The sequence below is a fragment of the Lasiosphaeria miniovina genome (genome assembly GCF_030549165.1).
Source record: "Lasiosphaeria miniovina strain SMH2392-1A chromosome Unknown B0T26scaffold_3, whole genome shotgun sequence".
NCBI classification, from domain to species: domain Eukaryota; kingdom Fungi; phylum Ascomycota; class Sordariomycetes; order Sordariales; family Lasiosphaeriaceae; genus Lasiosphaeria; species Lasiosphaeria miniovina.
This window is the reverse complement of record NW_026848222.1, coordinates 6,458,648-6,482,429: the sequence shown is the minus strand read 5'-3', so window position 1 is coordinate 6,482,429 and position 23,782 is coordinate 6,458,648. Positions and strand designations below refer to the sequence as shown.

The window sequence follows — 23,782 nt, the reverse complement described above, 5'->3', positions numbered from 1 at the left end:
AAACAATGCACTCTCCAATACAAATGAAATTAAATTTTGGTATTAAGAACGCATTTCTCACAAATCTTAATGCTATCATAACGGATACTATCGAGACTAAAGGCGGTTAGAGTATTATAGACACGAATTTAATCAGCGAACGACTAATAAATACCCTAGAGTTCCTTCTAAGGTGTATGGGTATTTAATTCTTTTCTCCCCTCCATGAGTGACTTCCACAAGTTAGACTTATCACCAAATTGAGAGGGGAGTCGACACCGCTGCCCCAAGGTGATTATTACGGCACGTAAAGTCCTAATTAGCCAGAGGTTGAAAGCTTTCGGACCTAGTTTCATTAGGGATAGATCCAGGTGAAGAATTACGACAAGCTCCAGATCAGACGCAAATAACTAGAACTACTAAATACATGCAGCTTGAAACGATACCAACCATTCTATAATCGAATCATTGTTATTCGTGGCATTGAGAGCAAGTCGCCTAACTAGTTCTTAGGGGACATTAAACACACAATCAACGTAGCCGCGGTGCTTTGTCTCTCATATTTCCTCCGCAATTCCAAGCAGCCCATAGACAGACAGGGTTCAAAACAATCGAAGTCAGACAACAAAAAGTAAAACCCGGGCGTTCGAAACCAGAACCCCGCAAAGACTCACCTCCCAAAAAAAACCGCGTGTTGAGTTCAGTCTCAGATGGTTCTCACACTTGTCTCCCTTTTCAAGTCTCGTCTCGCCCGCCCTCTGCGAGAAACAAGAACCTCACCTCCAGCTGGGAAGACAAGGACGCCACTCCGCGACCAAGAACGCCATTAAACCCACTTTTCAGAAAGACCCCGACCGACTCAGTCCAGTCTCTCTCCTCTGTCTGACACACAAACATTCCAGACACCACACCGACCCCCCAACCCGCCGGCAAAAAAAAAAAAAAAAAAAAAAAAAAAAAAAAAAACACAATGTGCAGAACTGCTGCCCCGAAACTCAGACACGCGCGGATAAGGGAGACAGACGAAAGGAGAGGAATGCCGGAATAGGGGCACGGGCCGATAACAGGGCGACTGGCGTGCGGGCTCTGAGACCCAGGCCTCAAACAGAGCAGAACAAAGCAGAACAGGCAGTAGTAGCAGCCGCCTCAAGAAAGATCATGACATTTTTGTTTCTTCCAATTAGTGATCGACAACAAAAGGCTGTTCGTGCCTGCCTTTCTTACACGTCACAGCCGGAAACCTCCACTGTCACACGCACGCCACCGGCGCGCGCCGTTGGGATAGACAGGCTAGTACGTACCTGCCTAACCCAGCAGTGTGGTCAGGGCAGAGTGGAAGAGGGGCTATCCGGTCAGGCAAGAGTGCTGCCGACGGCGGGATAGGGGCGCCGAGCGAGCCACTGGGCATGGGGCAGTGGGGGAGGCAGGCAGGCCGGGCTTTTGCTCCCCAGTCCCTCGACAGGGCTGGCGGCGGGCGGGCGGGCGACAGGCAGGCAGTAATGGCGGGGGAGCACGCTAAGGGCAGCGAGGGTGAGCCCAAAAGGTCTCAGTTCTTTCCCAACGGTGTGACGAATGCCTCTTGGGGGGGGGGGGGGGGTTGCGGTGGGGTTGTTTCGTGGACGGACAAGACAGGAATTGTTGGCCAGGAAGGTGCACGAGACATCAAAATGCCACTTCTTTTGGGGGCTGATCGTCGCCCGGGACGGCTTGGCCGGGGAAAAACTCACATGCAGCGAGACTGGATACGTATCTCCGGCCTCTCTACGGACACTACAGTCGATACGTTGAGCAATTTCACCCGAGCCCGAACGGTTCAACGAAAAAAGGAAGCCAGCTACGTGTGATGGTAGGAATTGTCTGCCCCCGATAGGGCGGGCAGCGTGAGTGGACCAGCTAGCATTCAAATGTCCGCTAGCCCACTGTTTAGAGCACGCCATGAAAGTCTAGCGCCCCCCCCCCCGTACATGTACATCCTCCCGGCCCTTCCTCTTCCAAGGGCCGCATTTGCAAATCTGTCTGGCACGGAGAAACGGCTTTCTCGCGCAGCGGTCCTGCGGTGGGGGGAGGGCGTGTGTCTACTGAACGAGTGCCTGCCGTCCGGGGCAAAGAAAAGATGCCTATCGGACCGGTCAAAGGGGAAAGAATTAGCACAGAGGAAGCTCCATTCTGAAAGAGTATCCCGTACTTCGTATCGAGCAAGTCCAAGATTACCCGGATGCAAGCCCCTGCGCATTGCGCTATGCCAAGGCACAAGAAGAAAGTGAAAAGCAAAAACTTTTTTTTTCAACACAGGCTGCAGGCTGCAGCACCCGGTGCACATAGGCGGCCGCAGCATTCCAGAGAAATGAACAAAAAAGAAACGAGCAGTCACAAATCATCTAGGGGCGTAGATCAGCCGTGGCGTAGGCAAGCTGCGGAGTGAAAGGGAGCACGGAGCACCCAACGTCGGGGTTAGGGTTGAGAGAAAGCAGGTGCTCTTCGGGGGCCGGGGGGAGGTAAAAAAAAAAAAAGAAACGAAAAAAAAGAAACGATCTGCAAGAGATCGCCAAGCCAGACTTTGCCTCGAATCGTATGGCGCCGGTCTTATTTTCTTTTCTTTTTCGGCCTGACAGGGGCCGCCGACTGGTTGGTGTGTTGGAAGGGGAGGGGGCCTTTTGCTTTCTGAGCACCCTGCGAAGCTGAAAGGTTGACGCGCGTGCAGCAAGACGATTTTTTCAGTGCTTTTCTAGCTGCATTCACCCGTCGCTTTTGTCTTTGTAGGTTCTCAACACGCTGCAGGTTCTCAGAGCAGGATAGAAACTTTTTAAAAGATAAAAAGGAAAATAGAGAAACAAACGAGAAGAAAAAGGTCAAATGAGGACTGAAACAAACGGTCCTCAGAGACATGCCTAAAGGCGGCCGCAAGCCTTTCACTCCTTAGCTCCGTGGTCACTGAGACGCCATGCTTGCCCATTGCACTGTCCCGAGCCATCACGCTGACTTGGCGGCCACTGCGTCAATAGGACATTCTTGTCCTGCCAGCAGGATACGGCTTCATGTTTCGTGGCTGCTGGCCTGCACGATCGGGAACTAATACTTCTCGGGACGGCTTTCCAGCAGTTTGAAATGTGTTGCTAGTGGCTCAGCAAATACCACCTGCAATGTTGGCAGGCACCAAGACAAGAACCAGAAAGGTCTCAGTACGGGAGGGGCGCAGGGGCGGAGAGAAACCCGCCATGTCCGTGACAGCGCTCACGGTATTAGCCGCCGAAAGAATCACAACATGGCCAAGAAACCTCAAGTGCTTGAACCCAAAGGGAGGGAACGAACAGGTAGGCGGCTATTTCCTTCCCGAGCGCTCTCGATTATTAATCCGAGCCGAACATGCGGGCAAGCATATGCTAGGATGGCAAGCAGATTGCCTTCGAGGGCTGTCCATCGATGCACTCTCGAAGTGAACTTAAGGTTTGAAAGTCTATTCTCACCAGAGACGTCAAGCTTCGGCAGAGCACAAAAGGATGGCCCGGCCGATTGCATGGGGCAAGAGCTGGTGCGCATCTGTCCGGCAAGCAAGTTTGGCCGACGTCACCGGCGTCGGGCTGGCTGGCAGCAGGCACTCATGAAGCTCAGTCCACCTTGGCCGGCCAAGCTGTGGCGGGAGGGGACGAAAAACCACACCAGCTGACGGCGGGGGGGTTTTGGCACGGCGCCTCCCTCCCGGTCGCAGAGGGCTGAAATCAGACGCTAGGATCGGAGACAGCAGGCCGCGCCTTGCTTGAAGCGGTCTGGCGCGTCCATTCCTAGTCGGCGATCAATGCAGGCCAAGCCGAGCTTCACTACCCTGGCTTTGATAGCTTCACACCCTGACGCGGGCTGGCTTCCTAAGTGCAATTACGGACGGAGAGGAGAAACGAGGAGAAAAGAGGGACAAGGAGGGGGGAAAAAAAGAAAGGAAAACTAGGCCCTCCCCTAAACACGGAAGAAGGAATGAACGTTAGCAGCAGCAGCAGCAGCACCACCGCCGCCAGCATGATTATTGGCGGTCATGTCCGGACGGAGAAAGGGAAAGGTTTCTGCTTGGGTGATCGGCGCCAGTTGGGGCATACGGGCGCCTCTGCACGGATTGGGCCATTCGGCCAATAGTGGTCGGTGGCTGGAGCGAAAACGCGAGTGGGCAGCGCCCGTTTGGGAAATGAAGACCAACCAGCCAGGCCCAAAGAGGAAAATCGGAAAGACAGGTGGCTGCTGCAACTCAAATCTTTGCACAGGCCCCTTCCTAGTGACTGGTGCGTGTACGACTGATACGTACGATACGTGCGTGCTGCTCTTGCGCTGGGACACATGGCTTTTAATTTGCCGCCAAAAGCATCTCAGCTAGCGGGTGAGGGGAGAGATGCTGGTCTCCTTGGTGTGCGGTGAGGTTGCGGATATGCTGGGCTGGGCTGGGCTGGGCTGGGATCGACCCCCGACCCCCTTTCCCACGTCCGCCCTCGGCCCTAGGCGTGAGCGCCTTCCTGAACTGGCGGGACCTTGCCAATCACGGGCCACCCTCGGCACCGAAACGACCTTGTGCTGCAAACCGGTCGCCTGCGGGATGGGCGGGAGGATCCTTGCCTCGAACGTTGAAGTGGAGCATGCGTTGTTGGAGCCCCCCAGCAGTTCGCTATGTTGGCTCCGTATCAAGGCGGGCTTCGGAATGTCAACTGAGCCCGTAGTTGCATCGAGAATCCACGTGTGTTGGCGTCTTCCAGCACTTGCCCATTCCCTCCGCCGGGAAGATCCCGCCCTATTCGTCCACTGCGAACGCCTCGACCCAGAGCCAGGCGGGGACCAGGGACCGGGGACTGTGGACTTGGGGCCGGCAAACAGGACAGACGGGGCTTCGTGCAAGGACCACGAAATCTCCGAGATTAGTATTCGCATTTAAGTTGCGGAGCAGCCCCCGACTTGTTCAACAGCAATTATGTGCCAAGTGGTCACCAGTAGTTGAGGCCGTGACATAGCCGATGACCATGTCATCGTCTTGTAGACCTTCTAATCTCGCATGGCTGTAAGACGTTACATGAGGCCAGCATGAGGGCGGCCCTGTCTCGATTCGCTCCACAGTATTATTGGCATGGTCCAAGGTTCCTAAAGACGTAAGTGCGCCGAATCTCTGACGTTCCGATGGAGGAGAGGGCGTTTGCATTAGGATCATGTACTTCGCCGGAAGGCTAGCCCATTCATCTTGGCCGGAGGGGGCCCAACAACGGATATCTGCTTATCCGGCGAGCGAGCCACGGAAACGAGCATGATCACGCCCGTGGGTTCCAGCGAGGTCCCAACCCTGTGGTTATGGTTGAATGGGCGGGAATGGCTGGGGGTTGCCACCCCGGCGACCGTGGTGCCGAGTCTGCCGCCCCTTTGGCAGTTCGTTTGCTCGTCGGCCCCAAGCCGTTGCCGCTAATTTGCCGCCATGTGACAACTCCCATGTCGTCATCTCGTTGATTGAATTAGGCTGCGTGCCCGAGCCATTGAGCATGGGGCGAGCGATGGGCCAGGGTTTTCAACCTGGTGTGGTGTGGTAAGCCTTCGCCTCAGGCATCTCGAGCTCCCTGTTTCCTCTCCATGTTGAAAACCTGAAACGAGGCGCGCCAAGCCACCTACACAAAGCCGCCAGCATAGTTTCCCTGGATCGATTTTGTTGCTGAGATCCATGCTTACTGAGTGGGGATAAGGTGTGGCACTCTACCTTTGCCCAATCCTGAGGCAGTTTACACGGCGGGCACGTGTATGAGCTCCGTTTACCTGTTATTAGATATCGTGAACTAATTGCTCGATCAGTGCCAGAAGTGATCTCCAGTAATTAATCTATCCGTCCAGCACGAGGATGGAAATAGCGTAGTGGTACTGTATCGTTTGCCCCGCGCTTCCCAGCTCTGTCTGAGATCTGGCACTCGAACACCTCGGCCCTGTCGGATGGCGAAATGCATCGAACCCTAGCCAGGTGTTTCAATGTCTGCTACAAACCGCATCGTTCAACCAGGCGCGAGCCAGCATGGCTTGTTTATGCGTGGTGCCGGTGAACACGATGAGCGAGCACACTGTAGCTCGTGTCAGTGGCGCGAGAGATTCCGTACCCCAGATGCCAGAGAACCATGTGCTTGTATCCGTCCCTCTCCTCCGTTTTCGAAGGACATGCTGCCCTGCGCCACGATCTGTCGAGTTAATCCAACTGGCCATCATGGCCATTACGTCCGGTAAACATGATGATGGCGCTGTGCCTGGCTCTGGACACCGGAAGGACCACGTATTGTAAGGGCTTCCAGCCTCGGTGCATATGCTGAGTGAAGAAGGAACTTCATCTTGTTGATGCCGTAGTAAAGCTGCCTAGTCGTTCTCTTGCATGTTACGGGCGTAAGGCTACACATCACACAGAAAGCTCAGTGGCTCCCCGCCATTTAGAGTGCTCGCATCGCTGCAGGATCGAGGGAGAAGTCAACACCGGCGTGCGGCTGCCTGCAGGTGAGAGCAGCAGGAGCCGAAGCGTCTGCCACGGGTTGTGGAAGGAGGGATTGCTAGCCCGTCCACCAAGGCACAAGACACATTTTCTCCTAATCCGACTAGGATTACTTGGCAGAAGAGACATCGAGATGGGTGTGGGATATGGGATTCCGACAGTCGGTTGTCCAACCCCGTTTCACGGGGCAGAGCCTGGACCACCCCCGACTGGTGCACCGGGATGAGAACGTACCACAGCCATCTGGTGTCGATCACTTCGTTCGGAATCTGGGGCGAATATTCTTGGCAGAGCGGATGGGGCGGCTCCTAGAAATGTCTTCGGACAATGACAGCGGTTGCTGAAAAACAAAAGACAAGGGGCAAATTCTGGGCTCGTCCCAGCGCGTTTTTCGTGGAACTCGAGATGCCGGGCTGAAGCTTGTGTCATGGTACGGCCGTTGATGTGTTTTTTTTTTCAGCCGTTGCCAGCGGGCAGAACTGGCATGCCCGTGCCTGCTTACCGTGATACGTAAAAGCGATGGGTGTTGCGAGGTAAATTGCCGAAACCTCACCTGCTGACTAGAAGACTCGTTTGCAATGAAATGATATTTCTGATATTAGGTGAGCGTTCCCTCATGCTCGAGCGTCCCTCATGCTCGAGCGTCGTCCAGATGCGATGCGATTGCGTAAAAGTAGCTCCCACATGGGCGTCGCTGAAATATTTTTAAGGATAGGCTAGCCATAGCAGAGAAGACATGCGATCCGAATCAGTGGGGGAAGGGTGAGAACATGTCCTTGTAGCCCGTCTCAGAAGGTGAATCCATGCTGGGAGCCATAGGCGAATATGTTGCAACTTAATGTCGAAATACAACAAGAGGCACAACCCCTGCTGGGGTTTATGAAGGGCTGCGGAAACTGTATAGTAGACTTGGCACAACGGTAAATTTGCTAGCAAGGGAAAAACAATTGTAGCAATCGCGCATGATCTGAAGGGGGAGCACGTTGTCTCAACACGTTCTCTGTTTGTCACCCGAGTCCAATGCGGCCCTTGTGGCCGTATGGCAATGCATGCGCCTATTTTCCGACACGGAACAGGCTTGGTCGTCGGTTGAAGGCTCGTTTGCGAAGGAGTGAGGTGATCAAGGTTGGGTAATTATGCGGCCAGTTTGTTATGGCGGAGGAGCGATGGGGACAGGGGTTTTGAGTCCCTGTCTCTCGTGCATGCAGTGCGGGAACTTGGAGAACCAGATCCTCGGGCCGCAATGGGATGGACCCTGTTCAGGCCAGCTGGGGTGCTGATATTCCGTAGGTGCTGACTGCCCTGCACATACCTCGGCTTCCAATTGAAGCTTGGAGCTGCTCCAAAGATGGAAGCCTTTCTCGGCTCAGACCGAGAGCTAATGTTGACTGCCCGCAGGAATGTAGTGCCGTGCCATGGTGCAATGGCTGAAAGGTCAACCCTGGGCGCCGACTCACTCTCCCCCGCTTGAGCCCCCTGTGCCACAAGCATCGCTCAGCATGAGGCGTCCAGCTCGTACCGCAGCGTCGGGTCTTCAACGCTTTTACCGCAGAGTATCTTGACACCCGCCTGACTGCCAAACCAAGGCGTAAAACTTTGAGCTCCAGTTGACGGCTCGCTCCTTTGCCGTAGGTGATGTTGAGGAGGAGAATGTTTGGGGACTTGGCAAGTTGAACCTAGGTGTCTTTGGACTCCGTCCTCGGCTGGCTGGAAAGGGGACACGGCATCTCCTGTGCCGGGATTGACTGCCGAGATCTGACCTCGGTGTACGAATACTTCACCTGCCCAGCCAGACGGGTTTGGTACCATGGAGGAGCTCCATACTGCATGTACTATATATGTACGAACTTACGGATACATTGTTAGGCAATATACAAAGTACTCCATACCGTGCTCGAATGTCCGTACCATGGTATGTATGCATTGTTACCATTCAGAACAGCAGACTGTCATTATCGCCGGAAATCGCAGGCTGGCTCGGGGAGCACGCACCAGAGAACGGTCCCGACATGGTGAGATTGAGATTGCAGATTGTGCAGCAGCCCTGACTGGCCTACAGGTCGACTCCCCACAGGCTTGTGCGAGGCTGGTCATGGCACACAGGGTGAGAGGAGCGGCGCTGTGACACGAAAACCGGAATGGGCGAGACTGAGAGCGCGCGCGCATGCCGCTACCTAACATTTTGACGAAAAGCTCCATCCTTGAAGGTGGGCGCAGATGGCGGGGAGCCGTCAAGATTGGGAGCTAAGTGAAGCAGCTTGCCCGTGCTCGTACGGCCGTACAGTACTCCTTGTCGTGGCAATAATTTCGACGACAGCTTTCCAGTACGCCTGCAGGTAGAGAAGGGCAATCCAGCTGCATTTACTCCGTAGCTACCTGGACATTGCCGGCGATGCAAGTCAAGGCGAGGCGAGCGTCTGGATTCCAGGCCAGTCGAGCTGAGGAGTACTTCGTACGGATACTTCCATATTGTCCGGAGCAAAGGAAAGAGCGTCTGTCTGGGCCATTGCATCCAATTACCTCCCGTTGCGTCGGGGACGCCGCAACAATGCGCTGTGTATGTCCGTACAATACATACATACCTGCACTCGTCGTCAAAATTTCTTGGTATTCGACGGACAGGAGGTCTGGAAGGCCGACGTTATGGGCAAGAAAGGTTGACTCAATCGAGATTTCTGTCGCGTTGTTGCACTTGTGTAGACAGGGCAGTGCGAACTGGAAATAAGACGCAGACGGGAGGTGCGAGGTTGCCTCAGGCCATTATGGGGCACCTCGACCTCGGGAACGCCAGCCAGTGGGCTGTTGCGAGCAATTTTACAGAGCTGGAAGGCGCGAGCAAAGCAGCGGACAGCCAATGGGAACCAGCATCTTCATTCAGCTGAAGGCGTCCAAACCTTGAAGGTTCAAGCAATCCGATTCCGTCTATCGTTGGATTCCGAGTGTTTTCCAGATAAGAGACCTCCTACAAATAGCGCTATGGCTGTCGAGTACCACATTCGTATTGTCCATACGAATACTGAGGCGCATCCTTACGAAGTAAGGTACTCGTACATACCCACAGACACCCGGGCATGCAGCACTGAAAAGCGGGCAGCATTGAAAAGCGGAGAGTACTGTACAGCTCAAAGTGCATTTATTCTGTATTTCCCGTCATGGGCCCGCCTTCCCTCCTTCAACCGTATCCGTACCAGCTGGAGGGCCACTGCACATACACCGCTTGCACTTTCCCCCTTCGGCGATATGCATCCACCAGGCTCGGGCAGGGCAACTGCATCCTGGAAATGGTCAGAGCAGAGTGCCAGCCCGCAAAAAAACCGCAGCGCAGCGACAGACAACTTGAGGAGACTTCATGTCAGGCAAGCACCCTCGCGATGCACAGCAGCAAGGCGCGATTTTACCATGGTGGCCGGGAGTTCTGGGCTGGCCGACGCCGGGCTCGGGCTCGATCAAGATTGCCCGTCATCGGGGACCCCTGAACCCTGGCCTCCGAGGCTAGTACGCCTACCTACAGTATGTACATACAGTACTGAAGGCTGCTTCTCCACTCTCTCCAGCGGGCGACCGACAGTGGGAGGAGCCAGCGCCTGCCTGCCTGTGTATCGTGGTCGGCTTGCCATCAACGGCGACTACGTCCGTATCTGTTCACAAAGCAATATTCTCTGTTTAACCACACCAGCCTCGATTCCCAGCAGGCATCTGCAGTTTTTGCACCTTTCTCTCCTCCCATGATGCTGGATCCCTGGGAGAAACATGCGCGCCCAGGGACAGGCGTCCGTGATGGCTTCCGCAAGATCTACGGAAGGTACTTTGACAATACCGACTGACGGCCTGCACCTTCCCACACCCGCTTGGTCAATCGAGGTACCGGACGCGGCTGTAAGTTCTCTGCAACCGTGGCTGCCTTTGGCCAAGAATAACCTGGCTCCCTGACGACGACAGCTCGGCCTCTTGGTTCCGGTTGTCAATGTATATGCTGTGATGCGCTCGCGCGTCTGCGTCTCTAGGACGGCCGGAGTAATCTCAATCTGCCTTCACCTCACCCATCATAACCTCAATCTCTAGGTATCCGTACTTTCTGCCTAGCGCTCGAGACCGACCTCGACTGTGCGCATCCGAGCATCCATATCTACAAAGTACAATAGGTGCAGACAAGCTCTCACTTTGTCTTTGCCTTGGCCCCGGATCCTTCATTCTTTCTTGCTCAACTTCCACGGAAACTTCGCTTCGAGGACTCCGTTACGCTCTGTCGAGAAACGCGCCTACGGTAGTCAACTCTCCAAGACTAGACGAGGTGTTAGACCTTGCCTATTGTTTCCGAGCGTCCTTCTCTTCCCTTCCCAGGACCGAGACAGTAGCGAAGTCCACCAACGACCTTCCGCGGCCCCACTCAGCACGGACAGACAGCTTCCTCTCCACTGCACCTGCACGGACGATGCGCGTCGAAAGCACCAAGCACCAAGCGAGATAAACAGCTTCGGTTGCTTCTAGGTGGCAGTGGCCGTCTTAATTGTCGGAAAACAGGAAAACAGGACAACGAGAGAGGCCTGAGAAGTTTGAGAAGATTTCGTGGCATTTTGCGGTTGGTAAGCTCCGGTTTCATTACGAAGTTCCATGCCTTCCCACACCTCACCTCAGCTGCACTTGTCAAGGTGGCGGGTGGGTAGCTCGAGTCCCAGCTCCCAGCTCCCGCCCAGAGGTCAAAGCCCCAACCTTTGAGCGCTTTAGCAGCCCATCAGCCGCCAACCCCCAAGCTATTAGATGCAAGGCGCGCCAGCCCAGGAGAAAATGCAGAGAGAGCGAGCGGCGGCCAGCCAGACAGGCAGGCAGGCCGTGCGCCATTACACGCGCGGCTGGTGCAGGGGCTTCGACGGCCTCTCAAGACGTAACTGTCAGCTGGGATAACCGGTATCTATGAAAGACGCTCCCAAGCCTGGCCGCATGGACTAGGACGGACGGCTCACGCAGAAGAAGCTCTCTCATCTTCATTCCTTCCCAGTGCATTGCTGCGGTAGTCCCGCGATGTATCCGACCATAGCATGGCTAGCTCTTGTTGGATAACACATCACGGTGGCAACGTTCTGACCAGTCAGGTGGCAGAATTCCAGAGCTTTTGCACCGCGCTGCTGCTGCTGCATGCTTGGCCTTGCACATCCGCTACGAACCACCCCTTCAGTGGAGAGCTACCCCGGCTGCTGCGTGTCGGCTGATCTGCGACCGGCACTCCGTATTTGCCCGAGCTTCCCAGGGCGACAGGCGGCCAGGATCCGACGGATCGCCGCCAGCAGCTTGACTGAGGGCCGTGGAAGTGCCGGACGACGAGCAGAGGTCGCATTTTCGATCACAGGGGTCAAGACAGGCGTTAGGGTTGCGTTGCCTGCTGTTGGCCTGTTGCGCAGCTGATCTGGGATCCAAGATTCGCGGAGGGAGATCTCTTCCCCCCCTGTGAGTGCAGGCCTTTCAGGCGCCGTCTGCTGTTAGTCCAATAGTGGCCGCCGCTGACAGGGCTTTCGCAGGCCACCCCCTGCGCAGAGAATTTTTCCCTCTCCAAGAGCGACCATTCCCAGCGCGTTCATTCGGCAGGCCCGCCCCCCTTCGCCAGTTCCCCGACGGCTCCTGCGCACACCCCACGGGTGTTTCTCGTTGCAATCTGGGAAGCCACCCCGTTCACTTACACCACACACACCCACCCTGTAAGTGACATCCCTAGCACCCACATACCCGCTTGTTGTCATCCCTGTCTTGAGCATCCCATCCCATCCACCTTCTGCTTTTCCTGGTCTGGGCTTCGCACTCCGTATCGGTCTTTTTTCTCTTTGTTTTGTCAAGCATATCTTGGCTGGTCCGAGCCCGCGCCCCTGCCGTCGATCGCTGCGCGGCCCATGGTGGACTCCAGCACTTGCTTCCCTCCTTCCACTGGCTCGCCTGCGTCGTCAGAACCTACCAGCAAACGCTGGAGACTGTTGGGGCTCTTCCGCCCTGAAACTCCTGGCTCCCGCCGAAAAACCGTTGTCCATCCTTGCAGCCTGACACCACCCCCATTGGGGTCCGCCCCTCCCTCCAATGTCCCTCTGCATGATCCGCGTCGCCTGAGAGACAATGATCTTGCATTCAACGGCCGGATCAGTTGCAATCCTTGCTTGTCTCGCGCTACATCCTACCCTTCTGCCGGAGGTTGTCACCTGCGATCTCGACAAGATCAAGAGACCAGAATTAGGACGACGAGCAGAGAGGGCAGGACTAGGACGAAGCCCTCCACTTTTCGGTGTTTATCTCTTTCGCAAGACGAGACGCACCAAAGGTTGGTGTTGGCTGGAGAGGGTGTGAAGGCCCAACCAAGGCGGGGAAACTGGCGATGCGCGTCTCGTCTGCCGGCTGATGCGCCTCTCCAGGTCTCAAACAGCATCATTCCTTTCCCGGTCTCTGGCGGCCATCTCGGCAACACACCAACCCTCCTAAGAAATGCAAGCTACTGGTCCGTGTCATTATCTTCTGCCTTCCTGCCCAGCTTCGTCTTCACCGGCAGCATCCATCGTCTTAGTTCTTCCACGGCTGGCCTTTCCCAACTTCCTTCCCCCAAACTAAAACATTTGGAAACGTAGTGTTTGGATCTTGTCTTGAATCTCTTGTTGCCTTGTTGTCTACCGCTGTATTCCGCCGCGTCCTATGCCATCAGCGGACCAACAGTTCGCGGATACTTGCTTCTTCTGATTGCAGACGTTCCTGACGTTTCACCATGCGAACAGGTTCGGGATAGCTGCATCGACCACATCGCATCTCATTGCCCACAAGACCGAAAGCAAAAGCTGGGACTTGACTGGCAACACCTTTGTGCCAAATCGGCGAGAGAGTAAGAGCCTTCCCATGCCCCAAGCTTCGCCAGCCCACCGGCTTCCCAAACTTCACCCACATGGGTCGGCAGGGGAAACCGGTGCTTTGTTTTCACCAGGCCCTAGGGCTGCTCATGCAATCCCGCCTACTTAGTTAGTCATCCAAATTCAAGCTGACCGACAATTGACAGGCTCAGAAGCACCTCTGAACTTCTTTCTTTGACCTGGCCAACATCGACGAGGGGGTCTGCGCAGCGGAATCTGGTACTCGGTTCAGAAGTTGGTTCGTGGTGCTGCCGCAGCTGCAAAACTAGGCCGAGCCCCTAACCTGCCGGTGCCAAGAAAGCCTTGTCAAAGAATCCGCCATCTGAACTTAAGGTCGTCCACATCGCGACCAAGCTCGGGGCAATTTCGCTTAGATCGACAACCAGATCAACAGCAGTTCGATTTGTGGCCGGCCGACAAGTAATTTAGCGACAGGTTTCCGGCCGTGTGCGCACTGAAGGTGAGCCCCGTTCCGTTTCGTCCCGCTCTGGATCACTGTCTGGGGGACGCCCATACCATTTGCCATCTGTCTCCTCTGCCTCGGACCCTAAGTGACACCCGGAAGAAATTCGGTTCCCCACTAACAGTTGTTGCACAGAGGAAATATTCTTGAAGCTTAATCTTGTTCGTTTTCGTAGCCTCTTCGCCCACTTGCTGGGACAGCCCGAAAGCGACTGCGAGGACGTCTCCTACGTTGACGTCGACCTTTTGGCAACGAATAGCTTCTACTTTGACGGCTTCGCTGTCGATAAGTTTTCCCAACCTCGGCAGACTTTCCTAGTTCAAATCAGTTTGAATGTCTGTGGCCAGGTTCGACCAGCCGGCTTACAAGGTGTTCGAGGTAAGATAGAAAAGTGCTCATCCGAACATGCGGTTCCGTGCTGCAATCCACTGCTCTCTCTGTCGAGCCCGGCCTGCACCAGAAGTGCCGGCTAGGTGCTTGATGATCAGCCATCTTGTATTTATCTGAATCCCCAAGCCCGTCACTGGCATGGCTTTTTCTAGTCAAGATGATTATGGAGTAGGAAATCTACGCTAGACCGTCCGAACCTAGACTGACGTATTTGTTTTTGCTCCATAGCCCGGCTACCGCACACGGCGGACGATAATCGTTGACGAACAGGTCGAATCGCCCGAGACGCTGACTATCAGGCTTGAGGAAGAAGCTGCGCGGAACGGAGGAGACCTTTGCGGGGGTTCCCCTACCGGTCTCCTGCCCATGTCGTACAAGGCTCAGCCGTCCCAGCTGCACGGTACGTCAACCTGACCCCGCCATTACTGGAAAGATTTCGAATTGAAAATCATGGGCTGCTTTGGGTCTGGTCGCTTAGCGGCTTCTTGCACCGTCCGGATAGTTAACTTGTCGTGTAGGGTACGCAGATTCCTCCTACCCGCCATATTCGTCTCAGACCTTCTCGAGCGAAAATGCAGCATCGCAGATGAATCAGATGGCATTTGCCGCAAACAATACGGCGACTGGACAGTACCTTGGTCCTCAAACGGCCTCTGGGCCTGCCCTTGATGTCATTTCATGTCAGCCCAGTAGCGGATCCTACGGCACCAAGATAACCCTCAAAGTGAGGAGCCAGTACGATCTCGCCTCTGGGGCCATATCAGCACACGACCCCTTTGTTTCGGTCCTTTTCGGGTCGCAGCGATGCCCAGCCCAAGTGACGAGGGGTTCTAGGGATGGTAATAGTGCTTGCACCTACACTGTTACCGCTGAGGCTCCCCAGTTTCAGACGACAAGTTGCCCTTCGCTCAGCAACGTGCCCTTGACATTGCTGGTCGAGGGCACCAACGGCGAGGAAGTCGCACGAGTTAACAGCGCTGGCGTGTTCTCATACCACGGTGGACACGGTGCAGCCGCGGGTAGTGTGGTAGTTGGGGGCTCTGCTGACACCAGCACTCCGGACCTAGAGTCACCCAGGACACGGTCACCTGTCCCGCGCCCCAGCCCACCTAACCAAACCCTAAAGGTGGACACCAAGACTGCCAGCCTGCCTTCTCACCACGGGCTTCCTAGCGACTCAGATACAAATACATATGGTTTCCCACCTGTCGTCTCGGCCGCCACGTCGGCAGCCTCGCAGGCACATGCGCATGTTCAACCCGACTTCGCCTTCAGCCAAGGAAGCAGCATGTTGGGGCCATACCGCACTGAGCCTCCATCCTATACGGATCAATACTCTCGTGCACCTCTACTGCGATCACCGCATGGATCACCATGGTCGCCCTTTGGGAACCACATGGACACGATCCAGAGCTCTGCAAGGGCTGTTCCAGCACACAGCAATGGACTTGCACGGCCAAGCTTGAATCCTATCCACCACTCGAATTCATCGACTCCCCAGCTAGTCCGGACGAGCACCATCTCCCAGTCTCCAAATGCAGGGCCATCGGGTTACAACCCATATATCTTGTTCCAGACGAAAGCCTCGCTCAACATCGTTGGTGACCTTGAGAGCATGAAAGAGAACTGGACGCACGAGGAGTGGGAGAACAGGCGCAGAATCGTCCTCTTCAAGAAGCAGCAGAATGGAAACGTGCTCACAACCAGCTTCAAGCCCGTGAGCGTCTCCGAACGGCCTCCAGGTAGCATCTGCATCAGTTGCATATGGTGGCAGGAAAAGAATGACTGTTTTGTCACGTCGGTCGACACAATTCACTTGCTGGAGCAGCTTGTTGCTGCACCCAAGAAGTTCGCGGTGGACGAGAAAAACCGCATACGCAGAAACCTCGAGGGATTCCACCCGTTGACGGTCAGCAAATCTAAGTTCGACAGCGAAGAGTTTTTCAAACTTATCATGGGGTTTGGGAACCCAAAGCCACGAAACATTGAGAAAGACGTCAAGGTGTTTCCATGGAAGGTCCTGAGCCAGGCGTTAATGAAGATCATCTCCAAGTATAGCGCCCCGTCGTCCGGCAATTTTCCGCCACCAGCTAGTGTTAGCAGCTCATACCCGACTTTGCCCCCTACACCCGTCTCCGCGTCTTCAGCTAGTGCTGCCGACCCCTTGATGGCAACGGCATACATGGGTTCCGGACACCATCAGCACCATGCAGAGTCGGGACCAAGTCCTCGGCCTCTCTCGGGTGGCTCAGCATCTTGGGCGGCGTACGGGGGACCAGTCAAGACAATGTCGCCAGCCATGAAACTTGAGACCATCAGCTCCCCGATCCCAACATCTGGCCCGATGACATCAGGTCCGATCCCAACATCAGGTCTGCGCATCTCAACGCTACCTGCTGTTTACGACAGCCGCGGGTCGTTACAGAGCATCACATCTCCATACAACATGCCTAGTTCGGCCCACAGTGGCCAATACCATGGACAAGGAGGCTATAGCCAACCGGGAGTACCCGTCACACAGAGCCAGACCCGGAGCTGGGAGGGGTACGCGGTCGCAGACGCCTACTCAACCCAATCGAACCACCCCCACAGCCAAGTCTATGGAGCCGGGCCATATGGCGAGGGCACCCAGCGCGCTTAGACTGGGCAGCGAAACGGTGCTGCGCTTGACATCTGGCAGATAATTATTGTCGGCTGCGGCAGCCCTTTTGGCCTTGGCGGCGGCAGCTGGCGCGTGATGGTTCCACTCCTGGCTGTCTTTCGATGTGGGGTGGGCGACTAGCGGCCGTTGTCGATGCGTGATGCCCGGATGGACGACGGCATGTGAGAAGACGGCCCGGACAAAACAGCCATGGGGCGTCTCGCAACCTGGGTGACTGCAGGACGTGAGTCATGGTCGTGGTGGGAGGGGCATGTGATGGTCCGAAACTGGGCCCAACACGAAAACCACCCTGTTTGATTTCGACTTCAGTGTCACAACACGGGCAATTCCTGTTTGGAATCTGAGAAAAGCGACAAGCGACAGGAAACGGAGATGGCAGGGTTCAATCAAGGACCAATCCTGTCGACGCATGTCCGTGGATAGATCCTGGTGCGGATCTCGAGAGAGCCGTCGAACCAACGCTCAGACACCAGGAAGTATGAGACACGCTCGAGAGGGCCTCGAGGTGCGGGCAGCGGGTGTGGTGGTGTGGAAACCATGGGGGTTGGTCAGCTGCTGTCGCGCAGCCAATCAGCGGCTGGCGAGCTCCCCCATCCCATCTCATCGAGGCACATCCCGAGAGCTCCCTGCCGTCCACCATGCCAAAGTCTCCGACCCGCATCCGACCAAACAGGTGCCGGCACCTCCGTTATTAGGGCCTCGCCCAAACCGGGCCATGTTTGCCAGGGAATCTTGATTCGACCTGGGGCAGCGAATGGCACGTTGCTTCGCGATCGAGAGGATGCAATATGCAGCGCGTCTCAACAGCGATTACCGACATGTCGCCTGTGCAGTCGCCCTCGTCGACAGGCGGCATTCAATCAAAGGCGTTCGCTGCGGCCCGCAGGTCGTATATACCTTATGCAGGCTGTGGATCAAGCGAGCTGCACGTTGCCCGATATCAAAAGCTACTGCATGTCTAGGGCACGCGGATGCGCTCCGAGCCAGGGAGGGCGTCTGCATGGCGCAAATCCTCGGTCAGTCATCCACTGCCGGCCTGCCTTGAGGTGTGTACCACACTCTCTCACCTCGGACGGTCCTGCGACCTGGCCACTTGCCATCCGAGGGCGATCCCGAGACCTCCCCATGCCGCATACCGATAAGGCCTGCCCCGCTGCCCCATCACCCGTGTGTCTCTACCACAACCGGGCGGACCAAACCGCGCACACAACGGTCTTGGCACAGTGGCTCGCGAATCACACCTTTGCCCGGCATGAGCATTTGAGACACCCAACTGCCGGTCTATGTATGGCCTATCTCAACCTCAACCGACGCCTTGACCTCGCGCGAGCTGTGGGATAATAACGATATCCCTCGAGCCCTTTCTTTTGGGCGCTTACCACCTGCTTCCTAGAGTTATCACAAATGAGCTGATCGCCGGCAGATACGGGATTTTGCTGCAGCAGGGTGCGAATGACTTGAATCCGACCCTACACCACACGCTCATGCCGGGAGCACCTCCTTCTCTCCCAGGAAGGCGAGATCAGACCACGAGAGGCTTGCGCGGCCACCCCCTTGCTTTCACATCTTGCTCCATCGAGGCCTTTCTAGATCGCTCCTTACCCACACCTTGCCACACCTTTGCTCCGCCCTTCACACGCCCCCCTAGACAATAATTATTTGCAAGACGGGCTGCCACATTGCTAGGGACTGCAGTGGCCTTCGCGGATTTTCCTCAGTTCAAACACTTTGACCTTTCGATACCCAGCACTTTGCGATCTGTCGTTTCCTTCAGTCATGTTGTCATTATAGAGAACATTGCATCATGGATCGGGGGAAATCTACCCAGTAGGATATTTTTGAATCAGCAGGCAAGACCATGTGGTGCTCGGCGCTTGTTTAATAGAGGCTGCAGCGTCTTTTTTCTTTGCAGCGTGTTTGCCACACGCCCCCTCGGGGAACGGGTCTACTAGCGAGGAGGCCCGACAAACGTGGCTGTTAATTCTGTTTTCTTTTTTCTTTCCTTTCTTCTCTTCTTCTTCTCATCGTCGGTTATCATGGTGGGCTAGGCACTGGGCAGACAGGATGGACTTAGAGGGTTATTACAGGTTTACAGGTTTATTTGAGACGCGTTTATGCTTCAATCCCGTCCAAGCCCTGCCGTGCTGCTCTGGCGGGGTGAAACCTTTTCACACAAGCCTGTCATCGTACATTGGAGTACTTGTTGGGATTTTGTTTCTTGTTCCGTGGCGCAGGAGATTGTGTTTTCCAGGACTGGCAAGGACTTGGTAGCACTCTTGTAATTAATCGAATCTCAATAATCGGCTTGCCATGTGTGTGCTCTCGAACTCGTTACACGACTGCAGGTTTCTTTCCCGCTCGGTTTCCTTTCTCATTCCATCTTGATGGAAAGACGTGCTCGCATTACAGTCGACTGACTGGTGGTACGTAATGAGATAGGTCAGCCACAGTCATGGTATTATCCCATCGCAAAAGTCGTGCATCGCAAGAACAGATAAATCTCGGTCTCGTGTCCTCCGCGGCGATCTCCGCTTCCGCCACCGCTGCCGCCACGCGTCAGTCGCCTGCCGAGGCCTCCCGCGCCACACATGCACCCTGTTACCGTGGATACCTGCCGTATTAGTACGGTGTATTTAAGAGGCGTGTTGTTGACTTCCTTCTCTTTCACGATTTGCTTGTGGGTGTCGAAAAGAAACGGTGTTGTTGTATTTAGCATTTAATGCTAGTCCTAAGCCACTACTTTTTTCTGTTGTTTTCACTGACACCCTATCTCGACGATCACGCTGACATTCGTGTCCCTAAGCAAAGGTTAACTAGACTACCTCCGTAGCAGTGACCTTTGGCGTACTGGGACTTGTCATCCATGGGCCATTACTGCCAAAGGAGGCCTTGTGAAATGTTTCGAAATGGAGAAATGAGAGTACCAAACAGGAAAATACCCCTCTTTCCTTCCTGCCCTGTATTGAGGAATCGCGCCCTCCCGTCGACCCACTTATAACATGGTTCAACGTCATCGAGACGAATACCTGTAAAAAGCTTCTCTGCGAACCGCATTGTCCAGATCTGGGGTCTAATCTCTCCACCACCAGCATATCCCGCCCACTTAAAATTCATGCCTGTCTCTAGCCGTCACCAGCGACCTGGATGTGCCTGCCGGACCCTGAAAATCGTCCAGATTAGAACGCGGCAGGACGTGGAATCTTGAAAAGAAAGAAAGAAGGGCTGGAGAATTTGCTCTTAGCGGCGATTCGACCTACCTAGCCCGCAATCCATTCACGGCCCCTAATAACCAAGATTGACAAAATATCATGCAGTGACGTACCATTCATGATTCCTTGGCAACGAACAGTTATAAGTAGGAAGTTATCCGCATGTTACTTTGATAATTCTCAGTCAACCTCACAATACTCATCATCCTCATAATCACTCACACTCAGAACCAACAGTTCACCCCCAATCCATTTCCTCAAGATGAAGACCATCACAGCCACCTCGTGCATCCTCGCGGCCCTCGTGTCGGTGGCCGCCGGCAACCCCATGCCAGAATTCATCCCCAGCGTCGTCTCCGACTTCACGCCCGGCATCAACGTCGGCCAGGCCACGTCCAAGATTGACGGCGCGTTCGACACTCGACACTGCCGCAACAGCCATCGGCGGCCTTCAACACTGCCACTTCAGCCAACAACGGCGGGTTCGACACGGCGACATCCAAGATCGACGGCGCCTTCAGCACCGCGACGTCGGCCATCGAAGGCGCCAAGGACACGGCTACCTCGTTTGTCGGCGGCGCGTTCACCACTGCCGGTTCCGCAATTGACGGCGCAAAAGACACGGCCACCTCGGCCATTGCCGGCGCGTTTACTACCGCTACTTCCGCGATTGACGGAGCGAAAGACACGGCCACGTCGGCGATGGGCGGCGCGTTCGACACCGCTACGGCGGCGCTCGGCGGCACGAAGCCCACGGGCACCAGTTCCGCTAACGCTAACCGCGTGGCGGGCGTGAGCTTCGCGGGCCTTGTTGTCGTCGCTGTTGCCATGGCGGTTTAGTCTTCTTAATTACGGGGGATTGGTGTTGTGTATATACTTGGACTACTCTGTAGATAAAGGTGGGATCATTCTTGGCTGGTCGCCGGTGGGCGTGCAGTTTTGGGCGGCGTCTGTTTTTTCTTGTTAGTTGCTGTTACTTGTTAGTTGTTGGTATTCGTTGCATGATAATACCCCCGCCGAATATAACGAAGATTACCCTATGCAAATCACGTTGATAATATGATAATTACTAGCCACCTGACATAAAATATTTTGATGCATTGTTCCGTTCTTATTAGATAGATGTTGGTGTCGGGGATAAGGCCTAGAGGATGCGCGAGTTGCACCCAGTGAGGATCGAGACTAAAAACGCCACTGAGCTCCAAGTCGGGCTTAAGTTGCGATAATCATGCGTTTCGCACCTGTTGGTTGACGCGGCACTAAACAAACCCTTGACGCGGCAATATCTTTAATATCTTAAAGGAGACGACCGTCCATTCCTTCATTCGACATGCGCGAGCCTGCGCGAGCCTGCGCAGTGCACGTCGTCCCGAGTCTATCCAGACAGCGACTGCTCACGACGTGCTCCGGCGTCCCTCATTGGGCGGGTTTTGTGTTCGGCAGAATGCGGTCGTCAGGTGGCTAATTATGGTACAGGGTATTTCATCCTTTGTGATGCTCGACTCGCAGAGCCGCGGCCAATATCAACACGAATCGCATTGTTTGTTCATTTCGTTTTTCTCTCTCTTCTCTTCTCTTCTCTTACGGCCGGCCCCTCAGTTGAAGTGCGGCGTCCCACGCTTGATGGAGCCCATGGAGTGCACCAGCGGCAGGAAGCCGACAATGTGCTCAAACACGTTGAGGCAGTTGTGGCGCAGCGGCATGTGGTTGCCCTTTCTGCTGATGCCGCCCTTGGGGTCGAGGTTGGTGTAGGGATGCTTGCCGATGACGTTGAGCGGGCCGGCGCACGTCAGCATCGAGGCCACGTAGTTCATGGCCAGGTCCTCGCAGTTGAAGGCCTCGTCGACGTGCTGGCGGATGCGCGTCGGGATGGCCTCGTCGGACCAATAGTAGTCGAGGAACGACACGTGCACGAACGACAGCCCCGTCAGGATCAGCGCGTACCAGTCGCTACCGTCGCGGCACTGGTGGTACTGTAGCAGGCCCTTGTCGTTGCGGCTGTAGCACCGCGGTAGCGCCCCCGTTAGCCGGTACCGCCCCAGCTGCCGCCACGTCTGGAACACAAACTCGACGTCGTCGGGCTCGTACCACACGTCGTCGTCGTGCGTGAGCACTGCTTGTGTCTGGTATTCCGGGTCCGGAAATAGCCGGTTGTTTAGGCTGTTGCGCTCCGATGTCCGGTACCGCACCGCCACGCCGTGCTTGGACACGAAGCCCGAGGGCGGCGCCTTGTCGAGCTCGTTCCAGATGACGACAATCTCGTGTAGTGAGGGGATCTTGTCGTTCAGCAGCTTGGCGAGGGTCCCGTTGAGCACGTCGGGGCGCTTGTATGTGGGGATGGCGATGCTGTGGCCGCGCTCAATGTCAGTTCCTGTTGGGATGCGACGACAAGCAACGAGAGAATGGGCCAATGGGGAGGAGATGGGCATGGGCTAGGCCAAACTGACGTGAACTTGTCGTCGGCCAAGTGCGCATACTGCGCATCGGCCTCGAGCCACACCTTGCGCGTCTCGGCATGCGTCTCGTTCCCACAGCTCGCCAGGTTCGCAATGTACCACGACGGGAGGAGGGGCGCCGGCGGCGGGATTGGGGTGGTGTCGGCCGGTGTCGCAACCGGTGGTACCTTGACGGCTTCCGGCTCAGCCGGCGCGCCGAGGTAGCCTGAGCTGTGCGTCCAGAGCAGCAGCGCCGCTAGGATGGCGAACGAGTAGCATATGGTCACCAGCTTCCGCTGGGGAAGCGTCCTTAGGAAATCCCCCGCGCGCTGCTGCATTTTTGGCGGTGAGCGGACAGGAAGGAGGGGGGGTCGTTGGGATGAAGCGCGAGAAATCCGCCCAGAGCCTAGAAAGGCCAAAGGGGGAGAGGAGGAGAGATCTGATGGATCCTGCCGATTGGGACCCCATTTTCCCATACGCGCATGGACGGCGGGTGTCGTATGTTGGGTCCGTTGGCTCCACACACCACGTCAGCTCCCCCCTGGAAGTTTTCCGATGTGGTGGAGACGAAGACACAGGGATCAGCGGTCGGATCTGACGACGGCGGCCGCACTTCCTTTATCAAGCCACCACGTGACTTTTTGGTGAGAATCTGCTAGAAAAGTGATTTCGAACCCCCTGTATCTTCGCCGTATATCCCCTGTTAAAATCCCCTGCCAGAGTCACCGCACCAAGTTCAAATCCTGGCGGCGGTGTAATCAACACAATTTTGGTGCAAGAGCGAAGCCAGTCTTGGTTAGATTCCTGCCAAAGCTAGAAAATTAGACTAACGAACTTTTAGGGATTGGAGCAGTAAAGTCCGAAGCTTCACTGAAATCTTTGGATGACATGGGATTTCGGATGACATGGGACTTCTGATAGCGGTCTGGGGTGGAGTCGACTACATTAATGTCTTGAATCGTGTTTTTGATAATTGCTGAGTGCTTGCCAAAGCCATGGCTGCATGTCATCGTTCTCATAGTGAGAACATCTGTCGAGGAAGAGTTGCCAATGAAATTAGTGGGGCAATATTGCGTCTTTTGGAGTTCTCGGGGATTTTCACGCTACTGTTTCACGACTCGGCGGGTACAGTACCTCGCTCTGTCCCGTCCCAGAGGTCAGACAGGATCGACTGTGGGGTAGGATGGACGGGATCGAACAGGGGTCAACTCTGAAAAGAGTTCCGAACCTCCCTGTATTAATAGTGTTCCAGCGCCTTTTTTGGCCCCTTCGTTTCTTCAATTAATTCACATTC

General features: G+C 55.3%; 5 protein-coding genes across 5 annotated transcripts; 4 read left to right on the top strand and 1 right to left on the bottom strand.

The window, feature by feature from the left end:
* The first annotated feature begins 12,132 nt into the window (after positions 1-12,132).
* B0T26DRAFT_262747 (uncharacterized protein) lies at positions 12,133-13,747 on the top strand. Its single transcript, XM_060434060.1, has 3 exons — positions 12,133-12,929; positions 13,201-13,304; positions 13,476-13,747. Exons 1-3 carry the CDS (start codon positions 12,337-12,339, stop codon positions 13,505-13,507), a joined length of 729 nt encoding a protein of 242 aa, XP_060299460.1. The 5' UTR covers positions 12,133-12,336; the 3' UTR covers positions 13,508-13,747.
* Positions 13,748-13,779: 32 nt separating this feature from the next.
* B0T26DRAFT_262625 (uncharacterized protein) lies at positions 13,780-17,102 on the top strand. The gene is made up of 4 exons (XM_060434057.1): positions 13,780-13,789; positions 13,928-14,170; positions 14,411-14,582; positions 14,710-17,102. Exons 2-4 carry the CDS (start codon positions 14,126-14,128, stop codon positions 16,821-16,823), a joined length of 2,331 nt encoding a protein of 776 aa, XP_060299459.1. The 5' UTR covers positions 13,780-13,789; positions 13,928-14,125; the 3' UTR covers positions 16,824-17,102.
* Positions 17,103-18,547, top strand: B0T26DRAFT_262626 (uncharacterized protein). The gene has a single exon (XM_060434058.1). It carries the CDS (start codon positions 17,382-17,384, stop codon positions 18,183-18,185), a length of 804 nt encoding a protein of 267 aa, XP_060299458.1. The 5' UTR covers positions 17,103-17,381; the 3' UTR covers positions 18,186-18,547.
* Positions 18,548-20,536: 1,989 nt separating this feature from the next.
* On the top strand, positions 20,537-20,893 carry B0T26DRAFT_644436 (uncharacterized protein; the record flags this gene model as incomplete). Its single annotated transcript, XM_060437632.1, has 1 exon — positions 20,537-20,893. A coding segment is annotated over one exon (357 nt), but the record flags the coding sequence as incomplete, so codon positions are not given.
* Positions 20,894-21,249: 356 nt separating this feature from the next.
* Positions 21,250-22,625, bottom strand: B0T26DRAFT_262631 (exostosin 2). Its single transcript, XM_060434059.1, has one exon. The coding sequence runs from the start codon at positions 22,480-22,482 to the stop codon at positions 21,649-21,651; it is 834 nt and encodes a 277-aa protein (XP_060299456.1). The 5' UTR covers positions 22,483-22,625; the 3' UTR covers positions 21,250-21,648.
* Positions 22,626-23,782: the final 1,157 nt, after the last annotated feature.